This window comes from Lampris incognitus, unplaced genomic scaffold (genome assembly GCF_029633865.1).
Source record: "Lampris incognitus isolate fLamInc1 unplaced genomic scaffold, fLamInc1.hap2 H_6, whole genome shotgun sequence".
Taxonomy (NCBI): Eukaryota; Metazoa; Chordata; class Actinopteri; order Lampriformes; family Lampridae; genus Lampris; species Lampris incognitus.
In genome coordinates, this window is record NW_026611081.1 from 57,501 (window position 1) to 74,977 (window position 17,477).

General features: G+C 40.8%; 1 protein-coding gene across 1 annotated transcript in view; it reads left to right on the forward strand.

The window, feature by feature from the left end:
• The window catches only part of cacna1fb (calcium channel, voltage-dependent, L type, alpha 1F subunit), a gene marked incomplete at its 5' end in the record, with an annotated part of 128,982 nt that overhangs the window by 37,262 nt on the left and 74,243 nt on the right, over positions 1 to 17,477 (forward strand). The window contains 6 exons of the mRNA XM_056301732.1: positions 231 to 312; positions 2,955 to 2,981; positions 5,862 to 6,022; positions 6,910 to 7,135; positions 15,821 to 16,028; positions 16,806 to 16,926. Of these exons, the coding sequence (XP_056157707.1) occupies positions 231 to 312; positions 2,955 to 2,981; positions 5,862 to 6,022; positions 6,910 to 7,135; positions 15,821 to 16,028; positions 16,806 to 16,926 (825 nt within the window). The remainder of the gene's footprint in view (positions 1 to 230; positions 313 to 2,954; positions 2,982 to 5,861; positions 6,023 to 6,909; positions 7,136 to 15,820; positions 16,029 to 16,805; positions 16,927 to 17,477) is intronic.

Consider the following 17,477-nt stretch of genomic DNA (forward strand, 5'->3'; position numbering starts at 1 on the left):
AATCGGTCAAATGACGGACAGCCTTTAGATTTTTTCTGTCATTGTTAAAAAAAAAAAATCGGTCAAAGACGGAAAATATTCGGTGAAGGCGACTCCTGCAGTCCACAGACTTTCATATCTACGTGGAGAAATGAAGCCTATGTAGCCTTGTAGAACCTGAATGGAGGAACAGTGTCAATGTCAATATTAACTTGTGTGTGTGTGTGTGTGTGTGTCTCTCTCTCTCTAAGCGAGTCTTCCTGCCAGTGAGACAGGCTCTGAAAACACAGAGAACATTGATGAGGAACACACTAACTGCTGCCAGGCCTGCTGGTAACAAACAAATGCACACACACACACACACACACACACACACACACACACCCCATCATCATCAGTGGCGGTCACTCAGGGTCCAGTATGGCTGTCCTCCTTCTAGGTCCTTGTGGGTCTTCAGGTGGGCTTAGAGGCTGATCCTGGAGCCACATATTTTGGGGCAATGTGGGCAGGGCTGTGAAGAAGTGGTTGAGGATGTGGTTTGGGTCTTTCTGGTAACTCGCTCCTTTCTGAGTCTGTGCTTGTTTTCGGCAGCACGGTGGAGGTCACGGTTGTAGCGCCCAGCACCCTCATGGACAGCCGGCCTCCAGGCCTCCTTGTATCAATTCTTTTGTCCTCATGGGGAACGGTGTCCTGTCACGAGCTGAGAGTAGAGGACTTGTTTTGGGAGGCGAGAGTCAGACATGCGGAGGACATGGCCAGTCCATCTCAGCTGCTGTTGTGCGGTGGTGGCAGTTGTAGGAGGCATGTTGGCCTCCTGGAGGACGCTGAAGTTGGTGTGCTTATCCTCCCAGCTGATCTTAAGCATCTTTCTGAGGCATCACTGTTGCTATGCCTCGAGTGCCTTCAGGTGCCCGCTATATGTGGTCCTGGTTTCTGACCCATACAGTAGGGTGGGCAGCACTACCGCTTTGTACACCAGAATTTTTGTTCTGGTTGCGGTTTACAAAAACCCTTTTACTCAGTCTTGAGAAGGTCCGGCTGGCACAACTGAGACGATGGTGTATTTCAGTGTTACTGTTGGCTTTGGAAGAGAGAAGGCTGTCAACATATGGGAACTGTTCCACGTTTTCAAGTCTGGTGTTGTCTACAGAGATGGATGGGGGCCAAGCAAGCACATTTCTGTTGGGTGGGGGTTGGAACAAGATATGGGTGTTTTTTATGTTAATGGCCAGGCCAAACTGCTCATATGCCTTTGCAAACGTGTATGGTATGCTCTGTAGTTCCTCTTCTGCAAGGGACACTAAGGCGTTGTCATCAGCATACTGCAGCTCAATGATGGATGTGGCGGTGGTTTTACTTTTAGCCCTGAATCTGTTAATATTCACAAGACTCCCACCAGTTCTGTACATGATTTAGACTCTGTGAGGCAGACTGGGACCCATGACGTGGAGGAGGAAATGAAAGCCACTATATTTGACATTGTGTTGTTACAATGAATGTGTCTTCTGCATGTAAACCATCCTATTGTAAAGGAGCAGCGGAAAGCTACAGTGACCGGGGACCAACTCCAGTTCTTCTTTCCATTGCCTTGCTCGGGGGCACAGACAGGAGTATTAACCCAAACATGCATGTCTTTTTGATGGTGGGAGGAAACCGGAGCACCCGGAGGAAACCCATGCAGACATGGGGAGAACATGCAAACGCCACACAGAAAGGACCTGGGATGGCCTGGGGCTCCATAACTGCTGAGTACTCGAGCTGACATGTTGTCATGTAGAAGTCGTAGTACTTTGTCAGGGCAGCCTGTTTTTGACAGAACTAGGCAGAGAGCCCGGTGGTTTACAGAATCGAAAGCTTTGGTTAAGTCTATAAAGAGCATATGCAATGGTTGGTTCTGTTCCTGGGCTTTTTCTTGGAGTTGGCGAGTGGTAAAAATCATGTTCATGGTGCCTCTGTTAGGACGAAAAACTGCTCTGGGAATGTGGCAGTCATTACTCTGATATTGAGAGGTGTCTGTTGGCCAAGACCCTAGCCAGAGCTTTCCCTGTGGTGGAAAGCAGGGAAATGCCATAGTAGTTTCCACACTAAGCTTTGTCCCCTTTCTTAAAGATAAAGGCAATGAGTGTGTCCCCAAATTGCACAGGGATTTCCTCTTTTTCCCATATTTTAAGTAGCAGGGCGTGGATATGTCTAAGGAGTGTAGGTCCACCTACCCTCAGTACTTTGCCGGTATTCCATCAGGACCAGCAGCCTTGTTGATTTTCATTTTCCTGATGGCATCCTAGTGACTGATCATATGCCCTCCACCTGTGTGCCAGGTTGTGGCTAGGGGCGGCCACACTTCACTGTCCTGCACCGTCCTCTCTTCCTCATTGCCACAGGGCCTTGAACCAGGTTATTTATGGGTTGATTCCCTTGTGGGAGGTGCCTGCATGTGACAGCTTTTTACATGGAGAGGCTGATGCTCCTGCAGCCACCACATGGTCCTTGGCAAGGGGTGGCCAGAGTCCAATGGCATGGAGAACCAAGACGACTGGGGACTACCCTCTGTTGTAGCCTTCATCCACCTTCATTGCCATTGTGACCTGAAGACGTCTTCCACCAGTTCCGCCGTTGAGGTCTTTGTTGGATCGCGCTTCGCCTGGAACCTCCCCCTTGACCTGTCCACCTTGGGTGACCCTACCAGGAGCCAAGCTCCAGATGGCATAGCTCTTGCAATCATTGGTACACACAAGCTTCTCCACCATGGCAAGGTGGTGATTGAGGAGAACACACACACACACACACACACCCCTACCATATCCAGTCTCTCATTGTCTAAGTGAATTTGAACATAAAGCTGATGTTCTCTCTCTCTCCCTCTGTCTGTCTGTCTGTCTGTCTGTCTCTCTGTCTTCGTCTATCTCTCTCTCTCTCTCGCTCTCTGTCTCTCTCTCTCTGTCTCTCTTCTTCACACACTGTTTCTTTTCTCTCAGTGCTCAGATGATGAAGAACAGCTTGTGGTGAGTGTATTGAGATACTTGTGTATTAAATACGAGGAATACCTTTATCACAATACCTACAGCATTAGTACTGGTGTGCTAGACATCAGTTGCTCCCAATCTGTTTTATCAGGATGAAGATAAATCTGTTTTGTCGGGATTAAAACGGTCTGTTTTGTCGGGATTAAGACGGTCTGTTTTGTCGGGATTAAAATGGTCTGTTTTATCAGGATTAAGACGGTTTGTTTTATCAGGATTAAGATGGTTTGTTTTATCAGGATTAACACGGTCTGTTTTATCGGGATTAACACGGTCTGTTTTGTCGGGATTAAAATGGTCTGTTTTATCAGGATTAAGACGGTTTGTTTTATCGAGATTAAGATGGTCTGTTTAATCAGGATTAACACGGTCTGTTTTATCGAGATTAAAACGTTCTGTTTTATCAGGATTAAGACGGTCTGTTTTATCAGGATTAACACGGTCTGTTTTATCAGGATTAAGACGGTCTGTTTTGTCGGGATTAAAATGGTCTGTTTTATCAGGATTAAGACGGTTTGTTTTATCGAGATTAAGATGGTCTGTTTTATCGAGATTAAGATGGTCTGTTTTATCAGGATTAACACGGTCTGTTTTGTCGGGATTAAAATGGTCTGTTTTGTCGGGATTAAAATGGTCTGTTTTATCAGGATTAACAGGGTCTGTTTTATCAGGATTAACACGGTCTGTTTTATCGGGATTAAGATGGTCTGTTTTATCAGGATTAACATGGTCTGTTTTATCAGGATTAAGACGGTCTGTTTTAGCGAGATTAAAACGGTCTGTTTTATCAGGATTAACACGGTCTGTTTTATCGGGATTAACACGGTCTGTTTTATCGGGATTAACACGGTCTGTTTTATCGAGATTAAAACGGTCTGTTTTATCAGGATTAAAACGGTCTGTTTTATCGAGATTAAGATGGTCTGTTTTATCAGGATTAACACGGTCTGTTTTATCAGGATTAACACGGTCTGTTTTATCAGGATTAACACGGTCTGTTTTATCGAGATTAAAACGTTCTGTTTTATCAGGATTAAAACGGTCTGTTTTATCGAGATTAACACGGTCTGTTTTATCAGGATTAACACGGTCTGTTTTATCGGGATTAACACGGTCTGTTTTATCGGGATTAACACGGTCTGTTTTATCGGGATTAAAACGGTCTGTTTTATCAGGATTAAAACGGTCTGTTTTATCAGGATTAACACGGTCTGTTTTATCGGGATTAACACGGTCTGTTTTATCGGGATTAACACGGTCTGTTTTATCAGGATTAACACGGTCTGTTTTATCAGGATTAACACGGTCTGTTTTATCAGGATTAAAATGGTCTGTTTTATCAGGATTAACACGGTCTGTTTTATCAGGATTAACACGGTCTGTTTTATCGAGATTAAAACGTTCTGTTTTATCAGGATTAACACGGTCTGTTTTATCAGGATTAACACGGTCTGTTTTATCAGGATTAACACGGTCTGTTTTATCGAGATTAAGACGGTCTGTTTTATCGGGATTAAGATGGTCTGTTTTATCAGGATTAAGACGGTCTGTTTTATCAGGATTAACACGGTTTGTTTTATCAGGATTAAGACGGTCTGTTTTATCAGGATTAACACGGTCTGTTTTATCAGGATTAAGACGGTCTGTGTTAGCGAGATTAAAACGGTTTGTTTTATCAGGATTAACACGGTCTGTTTTATCAGGATTAACACGGTCTGTTTTATCGGGATTAAGATGGTCTGTTTTATCAGGATTAAAACGGTCTGTTTTATCAGGATTAACACGGTCTGTTTTAGCGAGATTAAAACGGTCTGTTTTATCAGGATTAACACGGTCTGTTTTATCGAGATTAAGACGGTCTGTTTTATCGGGATTAAGATGGTCTGTTTTATCAGGATTAAGACGGTCTGTTTTATCAGGATTAACTCGGTTTGTTTTATCAGGATTAAGACGGTCTGTTTTATCAGGATTAACACGGTCTGTTTTATCAGGATTAAGACGGTCTGTGTTAGCGAGATTAAAACGGTTTGTTTTATCAGGATTAACACGGTCTGTTTTATCAGGATTAACACGGTCTGTTTTATCGGGATTAAGATGGTCTGTTTTATCAGGATTAAAACGGTCTGTTTTATCAGGATTAACTCGGTTTGTTTTATCAGGATTAACACGGTCTGTTTTATCAGGATTAACACGGTCTGTTTTATCGGGATTAAGATGGTCTGTTTTATCAGGATTAAAACGGTCTGTTTTATCAGGATTAACACGGTCTGTTTTATCAGGATTAAAATGGTCTGTTTTATCAGGATTAACACGGTCTGTTTTATCAGGATTAACACGGTCTGTTTTATCGAGATTAAAACGGTCTGTTTTATCAGGATTAAGACGGTCTGTTTTATCAGGATTAACACGGTCTGTTTTATCGAGATTAAGACGGTCTGTTTTATCGGGATTAAGCCGGTCTGTTTTATCAGGATTAAGACGGTCTGTTTTATCGAGATTAAGATGGTCTGTTTTATCAGGATCAAGAGAGTCTGTTTTATCAGAATTAAAATGGTCTTGTTTATCAGGATTAAGACTGTGTGTTTTATCAGGATTAACACGGTCTGTTTTATCAGGATTAAGACTGTCTGTTTTATCAGGATTAAGACCGTCTTTGACATCATGTCTCAGTCAGACTTTGACTTAATTCTCTCTTTAAGGGTCTGTAAAGCCTTTCCTTTAGAAGTTATAGTAATACCGCTAATACAATAACACCAAAAAAACCTTAGTGGCTGTATGAAGGGTCGTCTGACACCTTGCATCCATCTTGTCCCTCTCTCTCCCTCTTTGTCTGACTGTCTGTCAATTTGTCTCTCTCTCCAGTCGGACATTGCGTCGGTGGAACAGGGTTTGTCGAAGGAACTGTCGCACGGCTGTCAAATCGGTGACTTTCTATTGGCTGGTTCTGCTGCTTGTCTTCTTAAACACCTCCCTCAGTGCCTCTGAGCACTACAACCAACCTGATTGGTTGACGCAAGTACAGGGTAAATCACCTCAGCCAATCAGATTCAATCACTTTTAGCAAACACACACACACAAACAAAACACACACACAAACAAAACACACAAAAAAAATCACAGAATGTGAATCAGTTCATCTAGACATGTATATTGACAGAAACGTTTCATCATCATCTAAGTGACATCTTCACTCTCACCTGGCTGCAAGTACCCCACCCTTATAAACAGTACAGTGACTGCAGATACCCCACCCTTATAAACAATACAGTGACTGTATTGTTTATAATAGTACACATGGCCTTTGTAACTCTAGTTAATGGTCACACCCATATTTGCATATGAAATTGATCATTGGTTTGAGTCGTTATGCCACTGTATTGTTTATAAGAGTGGGGTACCTGCAGTCACTGTATTGTTTATAAGGTGGGGTACCTGCAATCACTGTATTGTTAATAAGGGTGGGGTACCTGTAGTCACTATTGTTTATAAGGGTGGGGTACCTGCAGTCGCTGTATTGTTTATAAGGGTGGGGGTACCTGCAGTCACTGTATTGTTTATAAGGGTGGGGTACCTGCAGTCACTGTGTTGTTTATAAGGGTGGGGGTACCTGCAGTCACTGTACTGTTTATAAGGGTGGGGTACTTGCAGCCAGGTGAGACTGAAGATGTCACTTAGATGATGATGAAACGTTGCTCTCAGTAAACGTTGTGTCCAGATGAACTGATTCATCTTCTGTGATTTTCTTACCTGGATTATTGAGCATGCAGAAAGTCACACAAAAAAAGTGTTATTAGATTTGAACCTTTTGCTCACTCGTTTCTCTGCCTTTTTTCACAAGTAATGAAGAACTTCAAATTTAATCTTTTCTTATGTCTTTGTGTCTGTCTGTGTGTCTGTGTGTCTGACTCAGACATAGCTAACAAGGTGTTGCTGTCTCTCTTCACGGTGGAGATGTTATTGAAGATGTACAGCCTTGGTCTGGGTCATTACTTTGTGGCGTTCTTTAACCGCTTTGACTGTTTCGTGGTGTGTGGCGGCATCATGGAGACCATACTGGTAGAGCTGGACATCATGCCTCCTTTGGGTATCTCCGTCCTGCGCTGCGTCCGGCTGCTGCGCATCTTCAAAGTTACACGGTCAGTTAGCGTGTGTGTATATTAGTCATTCTGAAATTCTGACTGTAGACTTTGTTGTCTTTACACCTCCTCTGTGAGGAGCTGTGGCAGCCACAGTCACTGCCAAAATGTCAGTCATTTCACTTTTTTCTGTGGTGAGACACAGACTGGTATAAACTAGTGAAGTCATTATCACTGAGAGTTTTTCTGTGGTGAGACACAGACTAGTATAAACTAGTGAAGTCATTATCACTGTGAGTTTTTCTGTGGTGAGACACAGACTGGTATAAACTAGTGAAGTCATTATCACTGAGAGTTTTTCTGTGGTGAGACACAGACTAGTATAAACTAGTGAAGTCATTATCATTGTGAGTTTTTCTGTGGTGAGACACAGACTAGTATAAACTAGTGAAGTCATTATCACTGAGAGTTTTTCTGTGGTGAGACACAGACTAGTATAAACTAGTGAAGTCATTATCACTGAGTTCTTCTGTGGTGAGACACAGACTAGTATAAACTAGTGAAGTCATTATCACTGAGTTTTTCTGTGGTGAGACACAGACTAGTATAAACTAGTGAAGTCATTATCACTGAGAGTTTTTCTGTGGTGAGACACAGACTAGTATAAACTAGTGAAGTCATTATCACTGAGTTTTTCTGTGGTGAGACGCAGACTAGTATAAACTAGTGAAGTCATTATCACTGAGAGTTTTTCTGTGGTGAAACACAGACTAGTATAAACTAGTGAAGTCATTATCACTGAGAGTTTTTCTGTGGTGAGACACAGACTAGTATAAACTAGTGAAGTCATTATCACTGAGTTTTTCTGTGGTGAGACACAGACTAGTATAAACTAGTGAAGTCATTATCACTGAGTTTTTCTGTGGTGAGACACAGACTAGTATAAACTAGTGAAGTCATTATCACTGAGTTTTTCTGTGGTGAGACACAGACTAGTATAAACTAGTGAAGTCATTATCACTGTGAGTTTTTCTGTGGTGAGACACAGACTAGTTTAAACTAGTGAAGTCATTATCACAGAGTTTTTCTGTGGTGAGACACAGACTAGTATAAACTAGTGAAGTCATTATCACTGAGTTTTTCTGTGGTGAGACACAGACTAGTATAAACTAGTGAAGTCATTATCACAGAGTTTTTCTGTGGTGAGACACAGACTAGTATAAACTAGTGAAGTCATTATCACTGAGAGTTTTTCTGTGGTGAGACACAGACTAGTATAAACTAGTGAAGTCATTATCACTGAGAGTTTTTCTGTGGTGAGACACAGACTAGTATAAACTAGTGAAGTCATTATCACTGAGAGTTTTTCTGTGGTGAGACACAGACTAGTTTAAACTAGTGAAGTCATTATCACAGAGTTTTTCTGTGGTGAGACACAGACTAGTATAAACTAGTGAAGTCATTATCACTGAGAGTTTTTCTGTGGTGAGACACAGACTAGTATAAACTAGTGAAGTCATTATCACTGAGAGTTTTTCTGTGGTGAGACACAGACTAGTTTAAACTAGTGAAGTCATTATCACAGAGTTTTTCTGTGGTGAGACACAGACTAGTATAAACTAGTGAAGTCATTATCACTGAGAGTTTTTCTGTGGTGAGACACAGACTAGTATAAACTAGTGAAGTCATTATCACTGAGAGTTTTTCTGTGGTGAGACACAGACTAGTATAAACTAGTGAAGTCATTATCACTGAGAGTTTTTCTGTGGTGAGACACAGACTAGTATAAACTAGTGAAGTCATTATCACTGAGTTCTTCTGTGGTGAGACACAGACTAGTATAAACTAGTGAAGTCATTATCACTGAGAGTTTTTCTGTGGTGAGACACAGACTAGTATAAACTAGTGAAGTCATTATCACAGAGTTTTTCTGTGGTGAGACACAGACTAGTATAAACTAGTGAAGTCATTATCACTGAGTTTTTCTGTGGTGAGACACAGACTAGTTTAAACTAGTGAAGTCATTATCACTGAGAGTTTTTCTGTGGTGAGACACATACTAGTATAAACTAGTGAAGTCATTATCACTGTGATTTTGGGGAAAAAAATCACACAATCACCTTTAACTAATTCTCTACTGAGGTTGAAGTCATACTGAGAGTAAACATGATGATGATGATGATTAACAATTAACATTAGGAAGGTCATTTTGGGGGGCACCTCCGTTAATGGTTGCAGCACATATCACATTGTCGCAACCGTCGCCAGTTCGAGTCCAGCCAGCAACCTTTGTTGCATGTCTTCCCCCCTTTCTCTGTCTCTGTCTCTTTCTCTTTCTCTCTCTCTCTCTCTCTCTCTCTCTCTCTCTCTCCATGTCCTTCCTGCCTCCACTAAGATGTAAACAATACAAAAACACCTTTAAAAAGGGAAGGTAATTTTGTAAATATTCTAAGCAAAACATTTTATGAAATTATTAAAGTGAGTCCTTCAGTTATCAGGACGGTGGTTTGCACGTCAGTGTTTGCGTGTTTCATCGTCAGTTCTACTGAGCAAGGGGAGGTCGTTAAGTTTGTACACATGTTGAAGGTCATTATCCACAGTTATGCCAAGCTATTTCATACTATTCAGAAGCTACTTGAATTGCTTGTTTGGTGATAGTGTGATCAAAACTGCTTAGTGGAATAATTTCACTTTTTTCACCAGTTCATCTTCTATCCTGAAATAACACCATAAGCATTTAATAGAGTCAGTAATTTGGCAAGGGAGTTACCAGGGTCTGTTATGTACAAAATGTAGTCCTCTGCCAGGAGATTAATTTTATGATGAGGCAAGATGGGACCATACTGAGGCACAAGATGGGACCAAAGAAGGCAAGTACAGTTACAGGTGAGGAAGCTGAAGACATAAAGAAATCTCTAAACTTTATGTCGGATAAGATCGCAAAAATTCTTAAACAACAGAAACGGATAATGGACTTGATAGGAGAAATAAAGGACCTGAGAAGACAAAGTGACGACAAAGATAAAAAATACCCATACTGGAGCGCCGTGTGGCAGACCTGGAACAATACTCCAGGATGAATGACCTGATTAGTAGCGGCTTGGAAATTCGGCCTCGGTCCTACGCCAGGGCTGCAACGAAGGAACCAGAGCCCACCGAGGCTGACCTGGTCTCCCTCGAGCAGCAAGTGATCACCTTCTTCTACAGCAAGGGGATAAAAGTGGACAGCAGAGATATCGAGGCGTGTCATCCTCTTCCCCAAAAAGATAAAAACGTGAAACCAGCCATAATAATTCGCTTTGTGAGCAGAAAACAAAAAAAAAACAGCGCTGCTCAAGCAGGGAAGAAAGTCGAAAGGCACCAACGTGCATCTCAACGAGCACTTGACGAAGAAAAACGCGGACATCGCCAGACAAGCGCGCATCTTGAAGAAGCAAAACAGGATTCAATCAACATGGTCAACAAACTGTAAAGTGTTCATAAAACTGAATGGATCTCCAGAGGAAGCTAAAGTGCTGGCCATCGAGGACATTGCAGAGCTGGACAAGTATCAGAGATGACAACCCTGGGAGAACAGCAAAGCTCATAATTCTGACACCCATGACAATTACAACCCATGACAAGCCTCACTGACACATGTCATTCATCTCCAACTGGAGATATGAATCAACACGTACTGATCTCAGAATATGAAACTGTTGGACTGAAAACCTTTGGATTCACTGAACATAAAGGACATGATATGGAGAATGATACTGATCCTGAGAACAGTTTCTACATCAACACACACAACCACTGTGAATACCATACTGAGGATCAGTTTAACAGAAATTCGAAAATGAATGGAGTAATATCAATCATATATTTCAATAGCAGGAGCCTGGATTCAAACCTTTCAAAGATCCCACACTGTTTAAGACAGCTGAAGAACCAATTCACTGCAACAGCATCTCTGAGACTTGGCTTAATGAGGAGCAAACTGCCATGGTCGACACTGAAGGATATGAGACGTATTCAATGAATAGCAATCAAAAAAAGGGTGGAGGAATGGCTTTATACATTGACAAAAACTATAATTGTAAATCTATCAATAGTATGTCACAAATAGTAGACAATATCATGGACTGTATTACTGTAGAAATAGAACTAGAGAAATCAAAAAACATACTACTAAGCTGTGTACACAGAACTGCAGGATCATGTGTTGGTACTACATGGAGGGAAACGTTATTGGAGATACTATATGAGAACAGAAATAATAAGACAATGGTTTTTGTTTGTGGGGACTTCAGTATTGATTTGTTAAAACCACTTGAACACAATACCACTACAGAATTCATTAATTCAATGTACAGTATGAGCCTGTATCCCTCAGTCACACGCCCGACCAGAATAACAGCTCGCAGTGCTGCACCAACTGCCAATCTATTCACTAATGTCGTTGACCGGACAGTAATAAGTGGGTTAATACTAAATGACACAACTGACCATCTGCCAGGGTTTGCAGTCATTCAGAGCTGTACAGGAGCAAATAAGGACGTTACAACACACAAAATAATTAGACAAAAAAGAGAAGGGACAATTAAATCTTTTAACAACGATCTGATGGTACAAGAATGGAATAAAGTCTATGTGGAAGATGTAGACGAAGCCTATGACACACTGTTGTCAATAACAACGGCTCTTTATGAAAACAACTGTCCTCTTGTTAAGAAACTAGTAAAACAGAAAATGACTGAAAAGCCATGGTTAACTAAGGGATTATTAAACTCGTGTAAGAAGTAAAATGTATTATATAAAGACTTTTTAAAGAAGAGAACAAAAGAATCGGAACAAAAATACAAGATGTATAAAAAAACTGACACAAATGATGAGAAACAGCAGAAGGGATTACTACCGCAATTACTAGAGGACAATAAAAACAACATAAACAATACATGGATGGTATTGAATGATATTATTAAAAATAAAAAGGGGAAAACTGGATACCCAAATTGCTTCCTAACCAAAAATAATAAAACTATCAACGATATGGCCTTAATTGTTAATGAATTCAATGATTTTTGTGTTGGTGTTGGTCCTGGTTTGGCTGGGGAGATTGCAAGCACGGGCTGTAGAAACGATGTGGCAAGTAAAGATGTACAGCTAAAAGAATCTCTGTTTTTAACGGGAACAGATGGAAAAGAAATTACTGACATTGTCAAAAGATTTAAGAGTAAGAAGTCAACAGACTGCAATGGTATTGAAATATCACTAGTTAAAGTTATTATTGAGTGTGTGGTGAAACCTCTTACATATATATGCAATCAGTCTCTGAAAACTGGTGTTTTTCCATGTAAAATTAAAACAGCTAAAGTCATACCCATATACAAGGCTGGAGACAGACACACACTCTCAAACTCTCTTACTGGAGTTTTGACTACATTGATTCAGACGTCAGCCAGCGTTTAAGTCAGATACAGGCGTCCACATGATCATGTCAGTAATGTCAGTATGAGCATCATCATGTCAGTAATGTCAGTATGAGCATCCTCTTGTCAGTATGAGCATCATCATGTCAGTAATGTCAGTATGAGCACCATCATGTCAGTAATGTCAGTATGAACATCATCATGTCAGTAATGTCAGTATGAGCATCCTCTTGTCAGTATGAGCATCCTCTTGTCAGTAATGTCAGTATGAGCATCCTCTTGTCAGTAATGTCAGTATTAGCATCCTCATGTCAGTAATGTCAGTATGAGCATCCTCTTGTCAGTATGAGCATCATCATGTCAGTAATGTCAGTATGAGCATCATCGTGTCAGTAATGTCAGTATGAGCATCATCGTGTCAGTAATGTCAGTATGAGCATCATCGTGTCAGTAATGTCAGTATGAGCATCATCGTGTCAGTAATGTCAGTATGCGCATCCTGTTGTCAGTAATGTCAGTATGAGCATCATCATGTCAGTAATGTCAGTATGAGCATCATCGTGTCAGTAATGTCAATATGAGCATCATCATGTCAGTAATGTCAGTATGAGCATCCTCATGTCAGTAATGTCAGTATGAGCATCATCATGTCAGTAATGTCAGTATGAACATCATCATGTCAGTAATGTCAGTATGAGCATCCTCTTGTCAGTATGAGCATCCTCTTGTCAGTAATGTCAGTATGAGCATCCTCTTGTCAGTAATGTCAGTATTAGCATCCTCATGTCAGTAATGTCAGTATGAGCATCCTCTTGTCAGTATGAGCATCATCATGTCAGTAATGTCAGTATGAGCATCATCGTGTCAGTAATGTCAGTATGAGCATCATCGTGTCAGTAATGTCAGTATGAGCATCATCGTGTCAGTAATGTCAGTATGCGCATCCTGTTGTCAGTAATGTCAATATGAGCATCATCATGTCAGTAATGTCAGTATGAGCGTCATCATGTCAGTAATGTCAGTATGAGCATCATCATGTCAGTAATGTCAGTATGAGCATCCTCTTGTCAGTAATGTCAGTATGAGCATCATCATGTCAGTAATGTCAGTATGCGCATCCTGTTGTCAGTAATGTCAATATGAGCATCATCATGTCAGTAATGTCAGTATGAGCATCATCATGTCAGTAATGTCAGTATGAGCGTCCTCTTGTCAGTAATGTCAGTATGAGCATCATCATGTCAGTAATGTCAGTATGCGCATCCTGTTGTCAGTAATGTCAGTATGAGCATCATCATGTCAGTATGAGCATCATCATGTCAGTAATGTCAGTATGAGCATCATGTCAGTAATGTCAGTATGAGCATCCTCATGTCAGTAATGTCAGTATGAGCATCATCATGTCAGTAATATCAGTATGAGCATCATCGTGTCAGTAATGTCAGTATGAGCATCATCATGTCAGTAATATCAGTATGAGCATCCTCATGTCAGTAATGTCAGTATGAGCATCATCGTGTCAGTAATGTCAATATGAGCATCATCATTTCAGTAATGTCAGTATGAGCATCCTCTTGTCAGTAATGTCAGTATGAGCATCCTCTTGTCAGTAATGTCAGTATGGGCATCATTGTGTCGGTATGAGCATCATCATGTCAGTAATGTCAGTATGCGCATCCTGTTGTCAGTAATGTCAATATGAGCATCATCATGTCAGTAATGTCAATATGAGCATCATCATGTCAGTAATGTCAGTATGAGCGTCATCATGTCAGTAATGTCAGTATGAGCATCCTCTTGTCAGTAATGTCAGTATGAGCATCATCATGTCAGTAATGTCAGTATGCGCATCCTGTTGTCAGTAATGTCAGTATGAGCATCATCATGTCAGTAATGTCAGTATGAGCATCCTCTTGTCAGTAATGTCAGTATGAGCATCCTCTTGTCAGTAATGTCAGTATGAGCATCCTCTTGTCAGTATGAGCACCATCATGTCAGTAATGTCAGTATGAGCATCATCATGTCAGTAATGTCAGTATGAGCATCCTCATATCAGTAATGTCAATATGAGCATCATCATGTCAGTAATGTCAGTATGAGCATCCTCATATCAGTAATGTCAATATGAGCATCATCATGTCAGTATGAGCATCATCATGTCAGTATGAGCATCCTCATATCAGTAATGTCAGTATGAGCATCCTCTTGTCAGTATGAGCATCATCGTGTCAGTAATGTCAGTATGAGCATCATCGTGTCAGTAATGTCAGTATGCGCATCCTGTTGTCAGTAATGTCAGTATGAGCATCATCATGTCAGTATGAGCATCATCATGTCAGTATGAGCATCATCATGTCAGTAATGTCAGTATGAGCATCATCATGTCAGTAATGTCAGTATGAGCATCATCATGTCAGTAATGTCAGTATGAGCATCATCATGTCAGTAATGTCAGTATGAGCATCCTCATGTCAGTAATGTCAGTATGGGCATCATTGTGTCAGTATGAGCATCATCATGTCAGTAATGTCAGTATGAGCATCATCATGTCAGTAATGTCAGTATGAGCATCATTGTGTCAGTATGAGCATCCTCATGTCAGTAATGTCAGTATGAGCATCATCATGTCAGTAATGTCAGTATGAGCATCCTCATGTCAGTAATGTCAGTATGAGCATCATCATGTCAGTAATGTCAGTATGAGCATCATCATGTTAGTAATGTCAGTATGAGCATCCTCATGTCAGTAATGTCAGTATGAGCATCATCATGTCAGTAATGTCAGTATGAGCATCATCATGTCAGTAATGTCAGTATGAGCATCCTCTTGTCAGTAATGTCAGTATGAGCATCCTCATGTCAGTAATGTCAGTATGAGCATCCTCATGTCAGTAATGTCAGTATGAGCATCATTGTGTCAGTATGAGCATCCTCATGTCAGTAATGTCAGTATGAGCATCATCATGTCAGTAATGTCAGTATGAGCATCATCATGTCAGTAATGTCAGTATGAGCATCCTCATGTCAGTAATGTCAGTATGAGCATCATCGTGTCAGTATGAGCATCCTCATGTCAGTAATGTCAGTATGAGCATCATCATGTCAGTAATGTCAGTATGAGCATCATCGTGTCAGTATGAGCATCCTCATGTCAGTAATGTCAGTATGAGCATCATCATGTCAGTAATGTCAGTATGAGCATCATCATGTCAGTAATGTCAGTATGAGCATCATCAAGGTAAGATGACTGTGTTAATGTGCATGTTAAACCAAGCCAGTTTCTTTTAAAGTGTGTCTCTCCTTGTTGAACTTCCTTCCTGTCTGTCTGTTTCAGCCACTGGACAGCACTCTCCAATCTGGTGGCATCCCTCCTCAACTCCATGAAGTCCATTGCCTCCCTGCTGCTCCTGCTCTTCCTCTTCCTCATCATCTTTGCCCTCCTAGGGATGCAGCTCTTCGGAGGGAAGTTCAACTTTGACGAGACACAAACCAAACGTAGCACCTTTGATGCTTTCCCACAGGCACTGCTCACCTGCTTCCAGGTACACACACACACGATCGTGGTCTTATGATGGATCTAGAAGACTCCATCCATGATCCAAACCGCTTATCCTGCTCTCGGGTGGCGGGGATGCTGGAGCCTATCCCAGCAGTCATTGGGCGGCAGGCGTTATTCATCTAAAGAATTATCGATAAAATATTTGACCTTGTGTGTATATCAGTAGTATTGACAATGTATTGTGTGTATATCAGTAGTATTGATAATGTATTGTGTGCATATCAGTAGTATTGATAATGTATTGTGTGTATATATCAGTAGTATTGATAATGTATTGTGTGTATATCAGTAGTATTGATAATGTATTGTGTGTATATATCAGTAGTATTGATAATGTATTGTGTGTATATCAGTAGTATTGATAACATATTGTGTGTATATATCAGTAGTATTGTTAATGTATTATGTGTGTATATCAGTAGTATTGATAATGTATTGTGTGTATATATCAGTAGTATTAATAATGTATTGTGTGTATATCAGTAGTATTGATAATATTTTGTGTGTATATAGTCAGTAGTATTGATAATGTATTGTGTGTGTATATCAGTAGAATTGATAATGTATTGTGTGTATATAGTCAGTAGTATTGATAATGTATTGTGTGTGTATAATCAGTAGTATTGATAATGTATTGTGTGTATATAGTCAGTAGTATTGATAATGTATTGGTCATTGTGTATATGATCAGTAGTATTGATAATGTATTGTGTGTCTATAATCAGTAGTATTGATAATGTATTGGTCATTGTGTGTGTAGATTCTGACCGGGGAGGACTGGAACATGGTCATGTATGACGGCATCATGGCGTACGGAGGACCCGTGTTTCCAGGCATGATCGTGTGTGTGTACTTCGTCATCCTCTTCATCTGTGGTAACTGTATCCTTCAGAACCAGAACCAGAACCAGAAGCACAGCCTCTCAACGCTCGGTCAGTGGGTTCAGACAAGGACAGCTGTTTGTGTGACTGGTGGAGACGCTGCTCTGCAGTGTGTGTGTGTGTGTGTGTGTGTGTGTGTGTGACTGGTGATCTGCAGTGTTGTGTGTCAGAATGAAAAGCATGGTGATGAAGGTGTTTTACATCAGCTGTCGATGCTTCATGAAGCTTTAGTGAAGCTACATCATCATGTCATCCTTTCTTCCTGCACACACACACACACACACACACACACCACCAATGTGTGTGTGTGTGTGTGTGTGTGTGACTGTGTGGGTGTATACTTGGCCTTGTAGTAATTGTACCCTTCAGTGTGTATACATTGTGAGTCCTGCACTTATATTTTACATGTAGTGTAACTTCATCAGAAGCTTTCATCCAAAGCAACTTACAACACGTTACCAGCCGACACCACACAACACTACACAGTAATCATATCACAGTAGTATTATATGAAGTGTGTGTACACATGAGTTGTGTTCTTAGTAATCAAA